The sequence below is a fragment of the Mirounga leonina genome, unplaced genomic scaffold, assembly GCF_011800145.1.
Source record: "Mirounga leonina isolate KUSES-001 unplaced genomic scaffold, KU_Mleo_1.0 Mir_115, whole genome shotgun sequence".
NCBI lineage: Eukaryota > Metazoa > Chordata > Mammalia > Carnivora > Phocidae > Mirounga > Mirounga leonina.
Genome location: NW_023270268.1, coordinates 43,676,317 through 43,692,604, shown reverse-complemented (window position 1 = coordinate 43,692,604; position 16,288 = coordinate 43,676,317). Strand labels below are relative to the sequence as shown.

Genomic DNA, 16,288 nt, shown 5'->3' with positions numbered 1-16,288 from the left:
AAAGAAAGAAAGAAAGAAAGAAAGAAAGAAAGAAAGAAAGAAAGAAAGAAAGAGCATAAAAGATGGATTCAGCAATTAACATTTTAATTGGTACCTGAAACTGAGTAACAACACTGCTAAATATTTACTAAGGTGTCTGGTATGAGTCCCAGTTTGAAAAATATGATTTTTGAGTTCATGAAAGAAAGTGGTTTTAAAAATTATCAGAGGCTCAAAAAATTCCTCAGAAAATACTGAAAACAACTAGACTGATCAATGCATTAGCTTTCCTTTCACGAAAACACAGCAATATACCTTGGCTAATTGAATTAAAATAAAAATTAATTAATTAATTAATTAAAAATAAAAGAAAATACAGCATTGTGCAATCCAGCAGGGTTAAGTACATTCACAAAGTTGTACCATCATCCACACTATCCATTTCCAGAACTTTGTCATCATTCTGAATAGAAAGTCTGTATCCATTAAACAGTAGCTTTCCAATCCCTGATAACTTCTACTTTCTGTCTCCATGAATTTGCCTATTCTGGGCAATTAATACAAGGGACATAATGCAGTTGTCCTTTTTTGTCTGGCTTATTTCACTTAGCATAATGTTTTCACGGTTCATCCACGTCGTAGCATTCGTTCCTCTTTGAGGTTCAATAATATTCCATTGTATGCATGTACCATGTTTTATTTATCCATCCGTTGATAAAAATTTGGGTTGTTTCCACTTTTTGGCTATCGTGACTAACGCAACTATGAACATGGAAGGACAAGTATTGTTTACATCCCTGCTTTCAATTCTTTTGTGTACATACCTAAGAATGGAATTGCTCCGTCATATGACAATTGTATTTTTAATTTTTTGAGGAACAGCCTTACTGTTTTCCACAGTGGCTGTACCATTTTACATTCCCACCAGTAATGTACAAGGGTTCCAATTTCTCCACATCCTTACCAATATTTATTTTCCATTTTTTTTATCATAGGCATCTTATTGGGGGTGAAGTTGTATCTTATTGTGGTTTTGACCTACATTTTCCTAATTAGAGATGTTGAGCATCTTTTCATGTTCTTGTTGGTGATTTGGAGAAATATCTGTTCAAGTCCTTATCCCATTGCTGAATTGGGTTGTTTGTTTTTGTTTCTGTTGGTGGTGGTTGTTAAAGTCTATGACTTCTTTATATATTCTGGATATTAACCTCTTATCAGATATATGGTTTGCAAATATTTTCTCCCATTCTATAGGTTTTCTTTTCACTCTCTTGATAGTGTCCTTTGATTCACAGAAACTACTCCTGTCCATGTCCAATGATTTCCAGAGCCTCCCAGCCATTCTTCCCTGCTCAGTCTTCCTTTCCTACTGTCCATCCTCCATAAAGCACCCAAAGTAAGCTTTCGAAAATGTTGAGGAGATTATGCCACACCCCTGCTTCAAGTCTCTACTCAGACATCACCTCCTAAGAGAAGCCTTATTTGCCACCCAGCTACTTGGAAAGGTCAAGTAACTTACTCAATGACACACAACTGGTCAATAGCTGGGCCTGTGATTTTCAGCTGGTCTCCAGGCCTTTTTCCAGGTACAAGACTGTAACAAGCCTTCATCAGAGGACAATATCCGTGGGAAACATGTTGGAATCACAACTGGGTCTGTGATTCCTGAAGCAGAAATTTAAGCCCCAGTCTACACTGACATCCAGATGCAATGACTCCAAAGCTGCAGCTCAGCCCAGAAGGCTCTTGTAAATTGTAGACCTGCATTTCAAATTGCTTAAGAGACACCCCATTTGGATGAGGCCCTCCAAATCAGTATGTCCAAATCTGAACCTATTGTCTCCCCCCATATATCTGAGCTTTCTCCTCTCTGTGAATAATATCACTACGCATCATCAGTCAAGCCCGAAACCTGAGTACCATCCCTGACTCCCCACTTCACCACTCCCTCCTTCCCTCCTCATCAGTACTGCCTCATTATATCCTAAATGTTTCCAACAATTATCTACTTTTCCCCCACCTGAGGCATCCTCTTAAAACACTGCTCCTGAATGCTCACATCTTTTAAAGCTTTCCTACTGCTCTGGGATGGAGCACTGAAACTTTAACTAGGTCCTGCTGCCCCCGCCATCTCCCCAAGCCTCCTTCTCTCTCTTCTGCCTCTTTCTCTCTTGTTTGCCCTTCCCTGTACACTTTGCTCCTATCATATTTTGTAAAACATGCCATATTCACTCTTTCCTCCAAGCCTTCCATAGGGTATTTCCTCTTTGTAAACACCCACCCCATTCTCCCCACCACATATACTTCATCTTTTTTAACTTGACTCTCCTCTAGATAGTTTTGAAAAATCACTTTCTTTGGAAAGCCTTTGGGGCCTCTTCCCACCACTTTCTCCAAGCCCAGGAGAACTACTCCATAATGCCCTGTGCTTATTGCATGTTATTATGTTGATCGGTTCATAGTCTGTCTTCTCTGATCAGTGTAAAGTCCTTGTGGACAGGGATGGGTCCAGCTTGCTTATGGTTATGCCATCAACATGTAACAAGGTTCCTGGCAAAAAGCAGGTGTCCAGTACATTCGTCAAATGGGAGAAGAGATGAATGGAATGACTTTGGCAAGTCAAATGCCTTTCTGAAATTTAATTTCTTCATTTGTAAAATGGGGAGAATAATGCCAACTTTGTTGCCTTATCATGTGAGTTTCAGATAACAAATGAAAGCTCCTAAGTACCCAGCTGGTGCTGATATGCAATTAACAGTAGCTACTGTATTTTTAAACATTTCGTAATTTGTTAAAAAGATTCTATTGTAGAACACTTAATAACTATCAGGGGTTGACATGGGCCATCTTACAATTTTTCACTTCACTTGAAAAAGTGAAACCTCCATACCATATACTCCACTCATTAATTGAACATCCTTCTATGACGTGCCTAGTACCATCTGCTTCTGTTTGAATATTTGGCAAATCGTACATGAGAATTACCTTTGAGCACTGGTCATAATTTTGCTCTTCAATTTGTCCTATGTGAATGCCTGCTTTCTGTTCTGCTTTCAACTCCAGTGATAAACCCTTTTTCTTTTGGCAGTGCTTCAGAGGTATTTTTTGAACAGGGTTCTACAAGAATTGGAGGATCTTATAAAAAGCTGGTTTATCGTGAATACACAGATGCCTCCTTCACAAATCAAAAGAAGAGAGGCCCTGAAGAGGAACATCTTGGCCTCCTGGGTGAGTCCATGCAGAATATTTGTGACTGTTGTACTCTTGTCCTGAGCTACCCAACCTCAGAAAGAATAGAAACTTCAGGACCTGCAGTACGATTTCTACATAGAAACTAGGGACGTGGAAGGTCATTCAATAATTAAAGGTAGCAGCTAGTTACTTTTCCAATGTAAATTACCAATAGTAAATCTTCATCATTGAAAACTCTGCTGACTTCAAATGATGATTTTTTTTTTTCTTCAAGAGGTAAGGAGAGGGGTGCCTGGGTGGCTCAGTCGATTAGCATCTGCCTTCGGTTCAGGTCATGATCCCAGGGTCCTGGGATCGAGCCCCACATCAGGCTCCCTGCTCAGCAGGGAGTCTGCTTCTCCCTCTCCTCCCCACTCTTGCTCTCTGTTGTGCTTTCTGTCTCTCAAATAAATAAATAAAATCTTAAAAAAAAAAAGAGGTAAGGAGAATTGTGTTTATGGCTTGGTTTAAATAGACAGCAAAGCTGTTAGCCTCTATTCTTAGCTGAAATTACATTCCCCTGGAAATAAAATCCAGGCTACTAATGAAAAAGGCTGGGTCAGTCTTAGAGCCTTGCGCACAGCCTAGAGACCTGTTCTCACTCAGACCTTCAGACAGAATATAGTGGGTGAGCACACAGAGTCTGGATCCAGACTATCCTCACTCCTCACCTATTAGCTGTGTGACTTCTGAAAGTACTTAGTTTGCTATGCCTGTTCTCTTTCTGTGAAAGGGGAACAATAATAACAATAACAGTCCTGGGGCACCTGGGCGGCTCAGTCAGTTAAGCGTCTGACTCTTGGTTTCGGCTCAGGTCATGATTTCAGGGTTGTGGGATCCAGCCCTGCATTGGGCTCCTCACTCAGCGGGGAGTCCGCTTCTCTTTCTTTCTCCCTCTGCTCCCCTGCCACGTGTTCTCTCTCTCTCTCTCTCAAATAAATAAATAAATCTTTAAAAAAATAACAATAACAGTCCTTAACTCATAAAGATGCTGTAAGGATTAAAGGAGTTAATACACATAAACACTCAGAAAAGCACATGAGAAGCTCTCAATAAATATCATTTTATATAGTCCATAAAATATGTACTATATATCTATGTTTTTATTCTATATTTGGTAACAATATTGATTTTGGTGACAGAAAATCCACAAAAACGTTACCTTTACATCCAAGACAATTTAACTTACCCTCTTTGGGTGGTCAAGGTTTAACTAGCAGCCCCCTGATTCTTGGGACAAATATCACATATCTGGCAAATAGAAGGCTAGGATAAGGAGAGTATAGACACTGAACAGTTTCTTGTCAATGTATAAAGCTGGTGAACCGACTTGGATCAAAATGCTAACAAATTTCCTTAACCTGAAGTTAAATCAAAAAGCCCTTCTTGGGCGCCTGGGTGGCTCAGTCGTTAAGTGTCTGCCTTCGGCTCAGGTCATGATCCCAGGGTCCTGGGATCGAGCCCCACATCGGGCTCCCTGCTCAGCAGGGAGCCTGCTTCTCCCTCTCCCACTGCCCCCGCTTGTGTTCCCTCTCTCGCTGTGTCTCTCTCTGTCAAATAAATAAATAAAATCTTAAAAAAAAAAAAATCCTTCTTATCTCTTTCTAGCCTTGCCATGTCAAGTTGATACGAGACTTTAAAAAAAAAAAAAAAAAAAGATGATCCATTTGCCATAAATAAGATGTTGCTTCCAGCAGTTTCTGCCAGAGGACAAGCCAAAGAAAACAACTGTCTTAAGTATTCTGTATGTTATATACCAAGGAAGACTAATAATGCTCTCTTTGTCCCTAGGTCCTGTCATTTGGGCAGAGGTGGGAGATACGATCAGAGTCACTTTCCATAACAAAGGAGCATATCCCCTCAGTATTGAGCCAACTGGGGTGAGGGTCAGTAAGAACAACGAGGGCACATATTATACCTCACTTCACAACCCCCTGAATGAAAGTGAGTACCACCTTCTATAACCACACAACATTTAATAACCCACTGTGCTGGTCAGCCAGGGAAAACTGCCCTGCAAAAACTGAAGGCAGGAACTTCCAAGGAAACTGCTCGTATATCATTCTTAGACATCACGCCAGGAAGTAAGGAAACCTCTTCTCCTTCCATTTCCAACTGCTGTATGGAATTTTGTCCTGCCTTGATTGGATGATTTTTGACAATGCTGGTAGTAACTTATTGGGATTATATCAATTATACATTTCTGGAGTACTACTTGGGTGATTTTTAGATTTGAAAAATGTTCTTGCAATTATAAGATTAGATGCTCATTTTAGAATATTTGAAAAATATAAAAAGGTACAGCCAAAAATATTATCTACAGTTCTATAGATAACCACTATTATATTCTTATATAACCCCCCACTCTTCCATCTGTGTACATATAATATATATTTTGAATGTAGTTGAGATCATAGTATATAATACTTGTCATTGTGTTTTTGTACTGAGTTTGCTTCCTTAGCATTGTAAGCATTTTAATATAACTTTAATAACACAAACATTCCATTTTATGCATGCATTTGGGTATTTTTATATGTCAGGGTGACCGATGAAGATGAATGGCTTTGCCACTTCTTGCAGTATGACTGTGGGCAAATTATTCAGTCTTTCTGGTCTCAGTTTCCCCAAGTATAAAATCAGGATATTTGAACAGGATCATCTGCAGTTGCCTTTTAGGTCTGAAGTTATTTTCAATTCAGTTGTGTTCAATAGAAAATGTATGGATTACCCCCTCTTTTCAGGTGTTGTTCCAGCAAAGGAAATACTGAGACGATGCTTGCTTCAGGAAGGTTACGTTCTATTTGTGGGGAAATACACATAATCTAACATGAAAAGCGCTGGGGGCATCATCAGGGACTGTGAGAGCAGCCCTGTATTAGTCTGTTCAGGCTGCTGTAACTAAATACCACAGACTGGATATCTTATAAACAACAGAAATTTATTTCTCACAGTTCTGGAAACTGGAAGTCCAAGATCAGAGGGCCAGCATGGTTGGATGAGGACCCTCTTCTGGGTCTCAGACTTCTTGCTGTGTTCTCATATGGTAGCAGGGGCTAGGGAGCTCTGTGGGATCTCTCTTGTAAGGGCACTAATCCCATTTAGGGGAGCCCCAGTCTCAAGGTTTAATCACCCCCCAAAGGCCCCACCTTCTAAGACTATCTCATTGGGCATTAGGATTCCAATATGTGAATTCTAGGAGGACACAAACATTTGGACCGTAGCAGGCACCAACCGCAGACTGGTTAAGAGGAGGCTTCCTGAAGGAAATCACACCCATCTGTGACCTGACACAGGAGCACAAGGGGGATGCCATTCAAGTAGGGTTTCATTCTAATTCATAAAAAGGAACTGAGAAGTGGGTTGTCTCAGACGAAACCCAGTCCACTGGGTGGCTCAAATGACCACATTAGAAAGCATACTTAACCTCTCCAATGTGACATTTCTCACAGGTGTGCCTTCTCCTTCAGCTTCACATGTAGCACCCAAACAAACATTCACCTACGAATGGACTGTCCCCAAAGAAGTGGGACCCACTTACAAAGATCCTGTCTGTCTATCTAAGATGTATTATTCTGCTGTGGATCCCACCAAAGATATATTCACTGGGCTTATCGGGCCAATGAAAATATGCAGGAAAGGAAGTTTACTTGCAAATGGGAGACTGGTGAGTCCAATGAGGGAAAATATAAATGATTTCCCAATCCCTTTGAATTATCATTATTATAAGGAAAATTCTGGGTTTTGAGACAGTGAGGATTTAACACACACTGTTTATTACAAATTTTTCTCCAGCTCATAAGAGCTCTACTATGCAGAGGTTCTCTGGCTAACATGATTATTTCAAATGAGTTGGAAACAGACTTTCCTTGAAACCCAAGGTCTTTTATGATACATTTAGACTTCAACACACAAATAAAAAGTAATTGGTCACTCAACATTCACTAAGGAAAGTATTGTTTAAAGCATTTTTAAAGGAGGAAATGACCATTTGACCAGAAAAGAGAAATACTTAACTCCATCATGTTTTTATCTCTAAGTATTGTAATATGAGCCTTTAAAAGATAAGGGCTCTTTAAAAAAATGCCTTCAATATAATTATCATACCTTAGAATCATCATCATAATAATGTTAGTATCATCAATTTTTAATCAAATTGTATCATAACATTTCCAATTAACGCTCCCCTTTTTCCAGCTGCCTCTTAATTGTTTCAAGTTTGTTGTTTGAATCAGTACCCAAAAAATGACGCTCATTGCAATCAGTTGTTGTGTTTCTCAAGGTTATTTCCTTGCATTTTTCTGTCTCAAGGGTCATCTATCCTATGGAAGTTTCCCACACCTGGATGTACTGTTCGTATTCCTGGGGTGTCATTCAGCAAGAAAGTTTCTTCCTTTTTCTCTCAATTTCCTATAAATCAGTAGCTAGATCTACAGGTCTGATCAAATTCAGGTTAGATTCTTTTTTTCAATACTACTTCGTGTGTAGTACTGGGTACTTCTATCAGAGAATATATACTATACAGTTGGGAATGTTGTCAGCCCCTGAGAATCATTTCCTAGATTCGTAAACTAATCAGGGATTGCACAATAGTAACATCCTGATCTCATCATTCTTCTTTATTTATTAGCCAGTATACTTCTTTAAACAGAAACTTCCCTTAATGGATTATTTGGTTAGCCTGAGGTACATATTCTATAAGAAAGGAATGACAAATGCTTGATTCTTTCCCTTTATCTACAAGTTTTCAAAGTAATAGTTCTCTAACATACTTCAAAGATTCTTAATAATTTATTTTCTTGTTAAGTGCTATTGTGAACTCATGGATTTAAGAATATTTGGTGTGTTTGAATTCATTAACATTATCCCTATTGATGCCCCAAATATCCTGTTTTTTGCTACTAAGAGGATTTGTTCAGGTTGATTCCTTCATTTTTACACGAACTTGGTAGTCTTTGAAGCTTCCTTGATTTTTGGTGTAAAAAGCTGTTTTAAGTTCATATTACACACTTTCTGAGCCAGACCTGAAATCAGCCATTTCTCCCAAGAAGCCCTAGTTCTTTTCAGGAAGAAATTATTTTTAGAACCACAATCTGGGCACTATGGGTACTCACTCATTTCTATTGGCTTCATCATTGTTTCTAGGCCTTTTCAATGGACAGAACTGGAGAAGGAAATTTTTTAAGATAAAATTAATCATGAGTTCATACTGATACTTTCTATTAAAAGTCAGGTCTAAGGATTCTTATTGTTTTTTACTTAACTTTATTAATCTTACATCTGTATCTCCCTTCAACTACACTGAAAAATCTTAGTTCTCAATGATAACAACATAAACATTCACTCAATTCATCCCACAACATACATACAACAGCCTCAGAATCACAATTACAACACTACAGCCAGCAATATAATTACTGAAAACAATTTAAGATTTGTTTGCAGCCCTTTTTGTCCTTAGAGTAGATCCCACTAGGGATGTTCAGTCAAATTACAAAGTTAAAGTCACTTGGAATAGTTCCTCTCTGTGTAGTTTTGCTACCCACTAGATATACAGGTTTATTTAATTAATTTTACTTCTATTTCTTTTAGGGATTGCCTTTAAAATTGTAATATTATTTTATAATAATGTAAAATATTTACCTGGTTCCAACATCAAATCTACAAAAAGAGGCATATTCAAAGAAGTCTGGCTCCTATTCTTTCTCCCCTGTCACCTATTCCCTTAATACCAGCACCTTTCATTTTTAGCTTTACAGTTCATTTTTAATTTTTTTTCATTATTATTTTTCTCAACTTAATTTTTCAGAGCACTTTAAGGTTAACAGCAAAATTAAGAAGAAAGTAGAGATTTCCCATATATCCCCTACCTGCCCCCCCCAGCTCCGCCCAGCCTCTCCCAATATCAACATTTCCAGCAGAGGGGTGCATGTGTTACAACTGATGAACCTACATTGACACAGTGTTATCATCCAAAGTCCAGAGTTTACACTAAGGTGTAAACACTCTTGGTGTTTACATTCTATGGGTATAGACAAATGTATAATGAAAGTATCCACCATTATGGTATCATATAGAATATTTTCACTGCCCTAAAAATCCCGTGTTCCACCGGTTTATTCCCTACTCCTGATACCCAACCCCCGGTAACCACTGGTCTTTTTAATGTTTTATAGTTTTGCCTTTTTTCCAGAATGTTGTATAGTTAGAATCATACACTATGTAGCCTTTTCAGACTGGCTTCTTTCACTTGGTAATACACATTGAAGTTTCCTCCAAGTCTTTTCATGGCTCAATAGTTCATTCTTTTTTAGTGCTGAATCATGTTCCATTGTCTGAATGTACCAGATTGCTTATCCATTCACCTACTGGAGAACATCTTGGTTACTTCCAAGTTTTGGCAGTTATGCATAAAGCTGCCATAAATATCCATGTGCAGAGTTTTGTGTAGACATTAAGTTTTCAGCCCCTTTGGGTAAATACCAAGGAGACCAATTGCTAGACTGTATGGTAAAAGTGTATTTCGTTTTGTAAGAGAACACCCAAACTGTCTTCCAAAATGGCTATACCATTTTGTATTCCCATTAGAAATGAACAGGAGGTCCTGTTGTTCCACATCTTTGCCAGTATCTGGTATGGTCGGTGTTCCAGATTTTGGTCATTCCGATAGGTGTGTAGTGGTATCCCACCATTGTTTTAATGTGCATTTCCCTAATGATATATGAAGTGGAACATCTTTTCATATGCTTGTTTTCCATCTGTGTATCTTCTTTGGTGAGGTGTCTGCTAAGGTCTTTGCCTATAGGTTAATTGTTTATTTTCTTAATGTTGAGTTTTAAAAGTTCTTTAGTATTTTAGATAACAGTTCTTTATCAGATGTGTCTTTTGCAAATATCTTCTCCCGTTCTGTGGATTGTCTTCTCACTTCTCTGGACATTATCTTCTATAGAGCATAAACTGTAATTTTAATGAAATCCAGCTTATCAATTATTTCTTTTACAGGTTGTGTCTTTGGTGCGTATCTAAAAAGTTATCACCAAGGTCATCTGGATTTTTCTTATGTTATCTTTTAGGAGCTTTATTTATTTTACATTTATTTTATTTGTTTTGATTTTGGTTTGTGATCCATTTTGAGTTGATTTTTGTGAAGAGTGTAAAATCAGTGTCTAGATTCATTTTTTTTTTTTGCATGTAAACATCCAGTTGTTATGTCACCATTTGTTGAAAAGACTATCTTTGTTCCACTGTATTGCCTTTGCTCCTTTGTCAGATCAGTTGACTAAATTCATGTGAATCTACTTCTGGTCTCTCGATTCTTCCCGTTGATCTATTGGTCTATTCTTTCGCCAATGCCATAGTGTCTTGATTGCTGTAGTGTTGTAGTAAATTTTGAAGTTGGGAAATAGCCTTCCAACCTTGTTCTTCTTCGATATTATGTTGGCTATTCTGGGCCTTTTGCCACTCCGTATAAACTTCAGAATCCCTTTGTTGATAACCACAAATAATTTTCTAGTATTTTTATTGGGATTGCATTGAATCTATAGATTGAATTGGGAAGAACTGACAACTTGGCAGTATTGAGTCTTCCTATCCACAAACATGGAATTTTTATTCAGGGTAATGGGATAGTGAACAGAAATCCTAGTTTAGATAAGGGGGATGTAATATTTGAGGTGAGATCTAAATTTTAAGGAGGGAGCCTTGCAAAGATCTGGGGGAAAAGGGGGGGAGTAGCTAGTGCCAAAATGTGTAATTTTATTTAAAAATTTTATTTAAAAAATTTATTTAAAAAATATTATTTAAAAAATTATTTTAAATCTTTTCTCCTTTGACCTATAGGCATGACCAAATACCTTAAGTATTTCCTAATGTTGAACCAGTCTTGCACTTCTGGGGAAAAATGTTACTTGAACACTGTGGGGTTTTTTGTTTGTTTGTTTTCAAATTTTTATTTAAATTCTAGTTAGTGAACATACAGGGCAGTATTGGTTTCAGGAGTAGAATTCAGTGGTTCATCACTTACCACAACACTCAGTGCTCATCACAACAAGTGCCCTCCTTAATACTTATCACCCATCTAGCCCATTCCCCACCCACCTCCCTCCAGCAACTCTCAGTTTGTTAAGAGTCTCTTATGGTTTGTTTCCATCTCTATCCCCCCAATATGTTCATATGGTTTGTTTCTTTTTTTCTTTTTTTTTCTTTTAAAGATTTTATTTATTTATTTGAGAGAGAGAGAGAATGAGAGACAGAGAGCACAAGAGGGAAGAGGGCAGAGGGGGAAGCAGACCCCCTGCTGAGCAGGGAGCCCGATGTGGGACTTGATCCCGGGACTCCAGGATCATGACCTGAGCCGAAGGCAGTCGCTTAACCAACTGAGCCACCCAGGCGCCCCTTTATGGTTTGTTTCTTAAATTCCACATATAAGGAAGTCGTATGGTATTTGTCTTTCTCTGACTTATTTTGCTTAGCATAATACACTCTAGCTCCATCCACATCATTGCAAATGGCAAGATTTCATTCTTTTTGATGGCTGAGTAATATTCTGATATAGGTATATCTATCTATCTGTCATCTATATCTATCTATCTATCTATCTATCATCTATCTATCTATCTATCTATCTATCTATCTATCTATCTATCTATCACTTATTCTTCATCCATTCATTAGTCGATGGACATTTGGGCTCTTTCCATAGTTTGTCTATCATTGATAATGCTGCTATAAAGGGTGCATGTACCCCTTTGAATCTGTATTTTTTTATCCTTTGGGTAAATACCTAATAGTGCAATTGCTGGATCATAGGGCAGTTCTACTTTTAACTTTTTGAGAAACCTCCATTCTGTTCTCCAGAGTGGCTGCTCTAGTTTTCATTCCCACCAACAGTGTAAGAGGGTTCCCCTTTCTCTGCATCCTTGCCAACACCAGTTGTGTCTTGTGTTGTTGATTTTAGCCATTCTGACAGGTGTAAGGTGATATCTCATGGTAGTTTTGATTTGTATTTCCCTGATGATGAGCGATGTTAAGCATTTTTCATGTGTCTGTTGGCCATTTGTATGTCTTCTTTGGAGAAATGTCTATTCATGTCTTCTGCCCATTTCTTAACTGGATTATTTGTTTTTTGGGTGTTGAGTTTGATAAGTTCTTTATAGATTTATCAGATATGTCATTTGCAAATATCTTCTCCCATTCTGTAGGTTGCCTTTTAGTTTTGTTGATTGTTTCCTTCACTGTGCAGAAACTTTTTATCTTGATGAAGTCCCAATAGTTCATGTTTACTTTTGTTTCCCTTGCCTCTAACAACGTGTCTAATAAGAAGTTGCTGCAGCCGATGTCAAAGAAGTTGCTGCCTGTGATCTCTTCTAGGATTTTGATGGTTTCCTGTCTCACACTTAGGTCTTTCATCCATTTTGAATTTATTTTTGTGTATGTTGTAAGAAACATTCATTCTTCTGCATGTTGCTGTCCAGTTTTCCCAATACCATTTGTTGAAGAAACTGTCTTTCCTCCAATGGATATTCTTTCCTGCTTTGTCGAAGATTAGTTGACCGTATAGCTGTGGGTCCAATTCTGGGTTTTCTATTTTGTTCTACTGACCCATGTGTCTGTTTTTATACCAGTACAGTACTGTCTTGATGACTACAGCTTTGTAATAACAGCTTTAAGTCTGGAATTGTGTTGCCTCCAGCTTTGCTTTTCTAGATCAGGATTGCTTTAGCTATTTGGGGCCTTTTGGGGTTCCATACAAATTTTAGGATTATTTGTTCTAGCTCTGTGAAAAATGCTGGTGGTATGAGCACTGTGGTTTTTTAAAACATTTTTTCACTTACATTTCTGTATTGAATTTGATAGTGTTTTATTTAGAATTTCTCACATAAGCTATAAGTGATATTATTTTAGATTTTGTGTGCTTTCTTAGGTCTCATATCATAGTTACACTATCTTCATTAAATAAATTGGGAAGAGTTCCATGTTTTGAATACTCAGGAACTATTTAAATAGATAGGAATTATCTGCTCCCTAGAGATTTGAAAGAAATTGCCTGTAAAATTATTTCAACTGTGTGACTTTTAAAAAGAAGTAGTTAGGGGTTTTACTTGTTCTTTTTTCTTTTTTGTCTATTAAAATGTGTTTTAATCACATTTTATTTCACCTATGGATATTGGTCTATTCAAGTAACTTCTTCTAAGTCAACTTAGAAGAATTATTATTAATGTACATAATGATCTTTTTTTTCCTTCCCCATATATGTGGTTATATTCCTTTCTCAGTTCTATTGTGGTATATTTGGGTTATCTCTCATTTTTTTTATTAGACTTGCCAAAGATTTGTGTATTTCATTGGTCTTTTCAAATAATACATTTTTAGGTTTAACCATTTTAATTTGTGCTCTAATTTATTAAAAAGTTCATCTTTTTCTTTATTAATTCCTTTCTCCTTTTTTTCATTTTACTTTTCTAAAATTTTCAGATATTTACAAACATCTATTTTTATTTGGTTTTACTTAAAATAAAAAGTATTTCTGGGGTGCCTGGGTGGCTCAGTTGGCTAAACAGCCAACTCTTGATTTCAACTCGGGTCATGATATCAGGGTCATGAGACCAAGCCTCAAGTCGGACTCTACACTGGGAGTGCAACCTGCTTAAGATTCTCTCTCCTTCTGCTTCTCCCCTCCCCCCACCCCTGTGCACACGTGTGTGCTGGGCTCTCTTTCTCTAAAAAAATTAAAAAATAAAAGTATTTCAGACTCTCAGTTTATATGTTTAGTGTATTCCATACATTGTGCCTTGTTATGGACATTGCTTACTAAATACTTAGTAATTCATGTTTGCTTCCTCTCTAAGAGTTATTAGGATCAAATATGATCTTCCTTTATTAGTACTTTTTAGTTTTGTTGCATTATGATCAGAAAATATGACCTGTAAACTTTTCACTGAAGTTTACTCTATAGATCAGAATACAAGTGACTGTAGCAGTCCTCTATTACAATCCCTACACATGTGAGAATGTATCTTTGTTGTTCTTTGCTAGGTATAGAATTTTTGTATCGTAATCTTTTCCCCTCAAAAACATAAATGCTACTCCATCTTCTTCTGATATTTATTGTGCTAGAGAAGTCCAATGTTTGTGATAACACTTTTAGAATGACTTAGTGTAGAAATTTGTCTATGTCTGAATCTCAAAAATTTTGCCAGAATATTTTTAAGCATAGATCTCTATGACTACTTTTGCCTTTTCAGTGAAGCTTTTGAATCTGAATTTTCTCTTCATGGTGGTAAACATTTCCATTATTATTTATTATCATTATGTTTTCCCCTTTTATAATTTCTTTCTGAAATCATTACTATGTACATATTTTTCACCTTTGAATCTTTTCTTCTGATTTATGGGAGCTTTCTTAAAATTATCTCCGTCACAGCGGCCCCTGGGTGGTGTAGTCAGTTAATTGTCAGATTCTTGGTTTCAGCTCAGGTCATGATCTCAGGGTCATGGGATCGAGTCCTGCATCAGACTCCGTGCTCAGAGCAGAGTCTGCTTGAGACTCTCTCTCCCTCTGCCCCTCCCTCTGCTCTCTCTCTCTAATAAATAAAATTTTCAAAAAATTATCTCTGTCACTGATTCAGTTTTCAATAGGATCTAACCTTTAGGTCTCTGCTTTTGTTGGATTTTAAAAATTTGATAATCATATTTTTCATCTGAAAGAAAAAAGACATGCAATAATATCTAAACTTTTCTTTGAGGGAGGATCTAGTTTTCAGGGGCTCATATGCTTTGATTTCTTAGACTGCCTTCTTCTGAACTACTGAAACATTTCAGTAGACCAGACAGCATCTCTGCTTGCTTATGTTTCACCAGGGAGAGGGGGAGAGGAAGTGAGAATGTTTGTCCAGATGACTGGCAGGAAGGTGGGGAGAGGAGTCAGAACTTCTAGGTGCAGAGAGAGACTTAGATCATGTTGAACCAAAAACCTACTACACAGATAGTAATGAAAACTCTGGTAATCAACTGGGCTACTTCGTGAGACCCATCTACAAAGAGGAATGGAAAGTTCTTAACCTTCCTTTGGTGAGTTTGTGCCCAAATAGTATTGTGTGCATACTTTCTACCTCACTTATCCTATCTTCACTCATTGTTCTTGTTTTGATTTACAGAAAAATGTAGACAAGGAGTTCTACCTGTTTCCCACAGTGTTTGATGAGAATGAAAGTTTACTCCTGGATGAAAATATTAGAATGTTTACAACTGCACCTCATCTGGTGAATAAGGAAGATGAAGACTTTCAGGAATCTAATAAGATGCACTGTAAGTATACACCATCTGCCAATATTAAGTTACTCCAGTACTGCTCATGTAATGCTTTTAATGAAACCAAAATGCTAATAGCTTTGCCCATTGATTAATTTTCAACAAACGATTAAATACAACTCTGAGGATAACATTGATATTTAAGGTATCAGTCAATTATTCTTCATTTCACTTAATCTAGAATAATAAAACATATAAAATATATCAATTAGATGCATGGTCCTTAAAATGTTGTCCCTGGATCAGCAGCTTTAGCATGACCCAGGGACTTGTTAGAAATGCAAATTTTTGGGCCCCAACTCCTACCTACTGAGCCAGAAACTTTATGGCTGGGGCCAGCAATCTCTATTTAACAAACCCTCTACATCAGGTGATACATGCGTAAGTTTGAGAACTACTGGATTAGATACTCTTCTCATCTGTGGTTTAATAGTGACAGCCTCATTTTATTATTCAAAATGAAGAAAGATATGTTCTCTGTTGTCAATGAACTTCAGTGATTCTCACCCTTGACTACAAATTAGAATCCCCTGGGTGTCTTATTAAAACTGTTAAAACTATTTTTTAAATGCTCAGGGCAACCTCCAGAAATTTTTATTTAATTGGAACCTAGCATTAGATTTTCTCTTTCGTTTCCAGTGTAATTCCAGAGGTTTAGAGACAGTGAGCTAATTGTTCAGGATACCCACACTGCTAATGGACTACATGTGAAAATCACTGTAGTAAGAGGAAACAAATGTAAAGTTGTGTTACAAACCAATGTTGTTTT

General features: G+C 37.3%; 1 protein-coding gene across 11 annotated transcripts in view; it reads left to right on the top strand.

Moving 5' to 3' along the window:
- Nucleotides 1-16,288, top strand: part of LOC118004980 (ceruloplasmin) — a 59,570-nt gene that overhangs the window by 14,818 nt on the left and 28,464 nt on the right. For all 11 annotated transcript variants that reach the window (XR_004677751.1, XR_004677756.1, XR_004677753.1 and 8 more), the window contains exons 7-10: nt 3,068-3,207; nt 5,002-5,154; nt 6,663-6,877; nt 15,366-15,516. Coding sequence is in view for 5 of the 11 variants with exons in the window: in XM_034996614.1 (XP_034852505.1) it covers nt 3,068-3,207; nt 5,002-5,154; nt 6,663-6,877; nt 15,366-15,516 (659 nt within the window). In the remaining 6 variants the exon portion in view is untranslated. The remainder of the gene's footprint in view (nt 1-3,067; nt 3,208-5,001; nt 5,155-6,662; nt 6,878-15,365; nt 15,517-16,288) is intronic.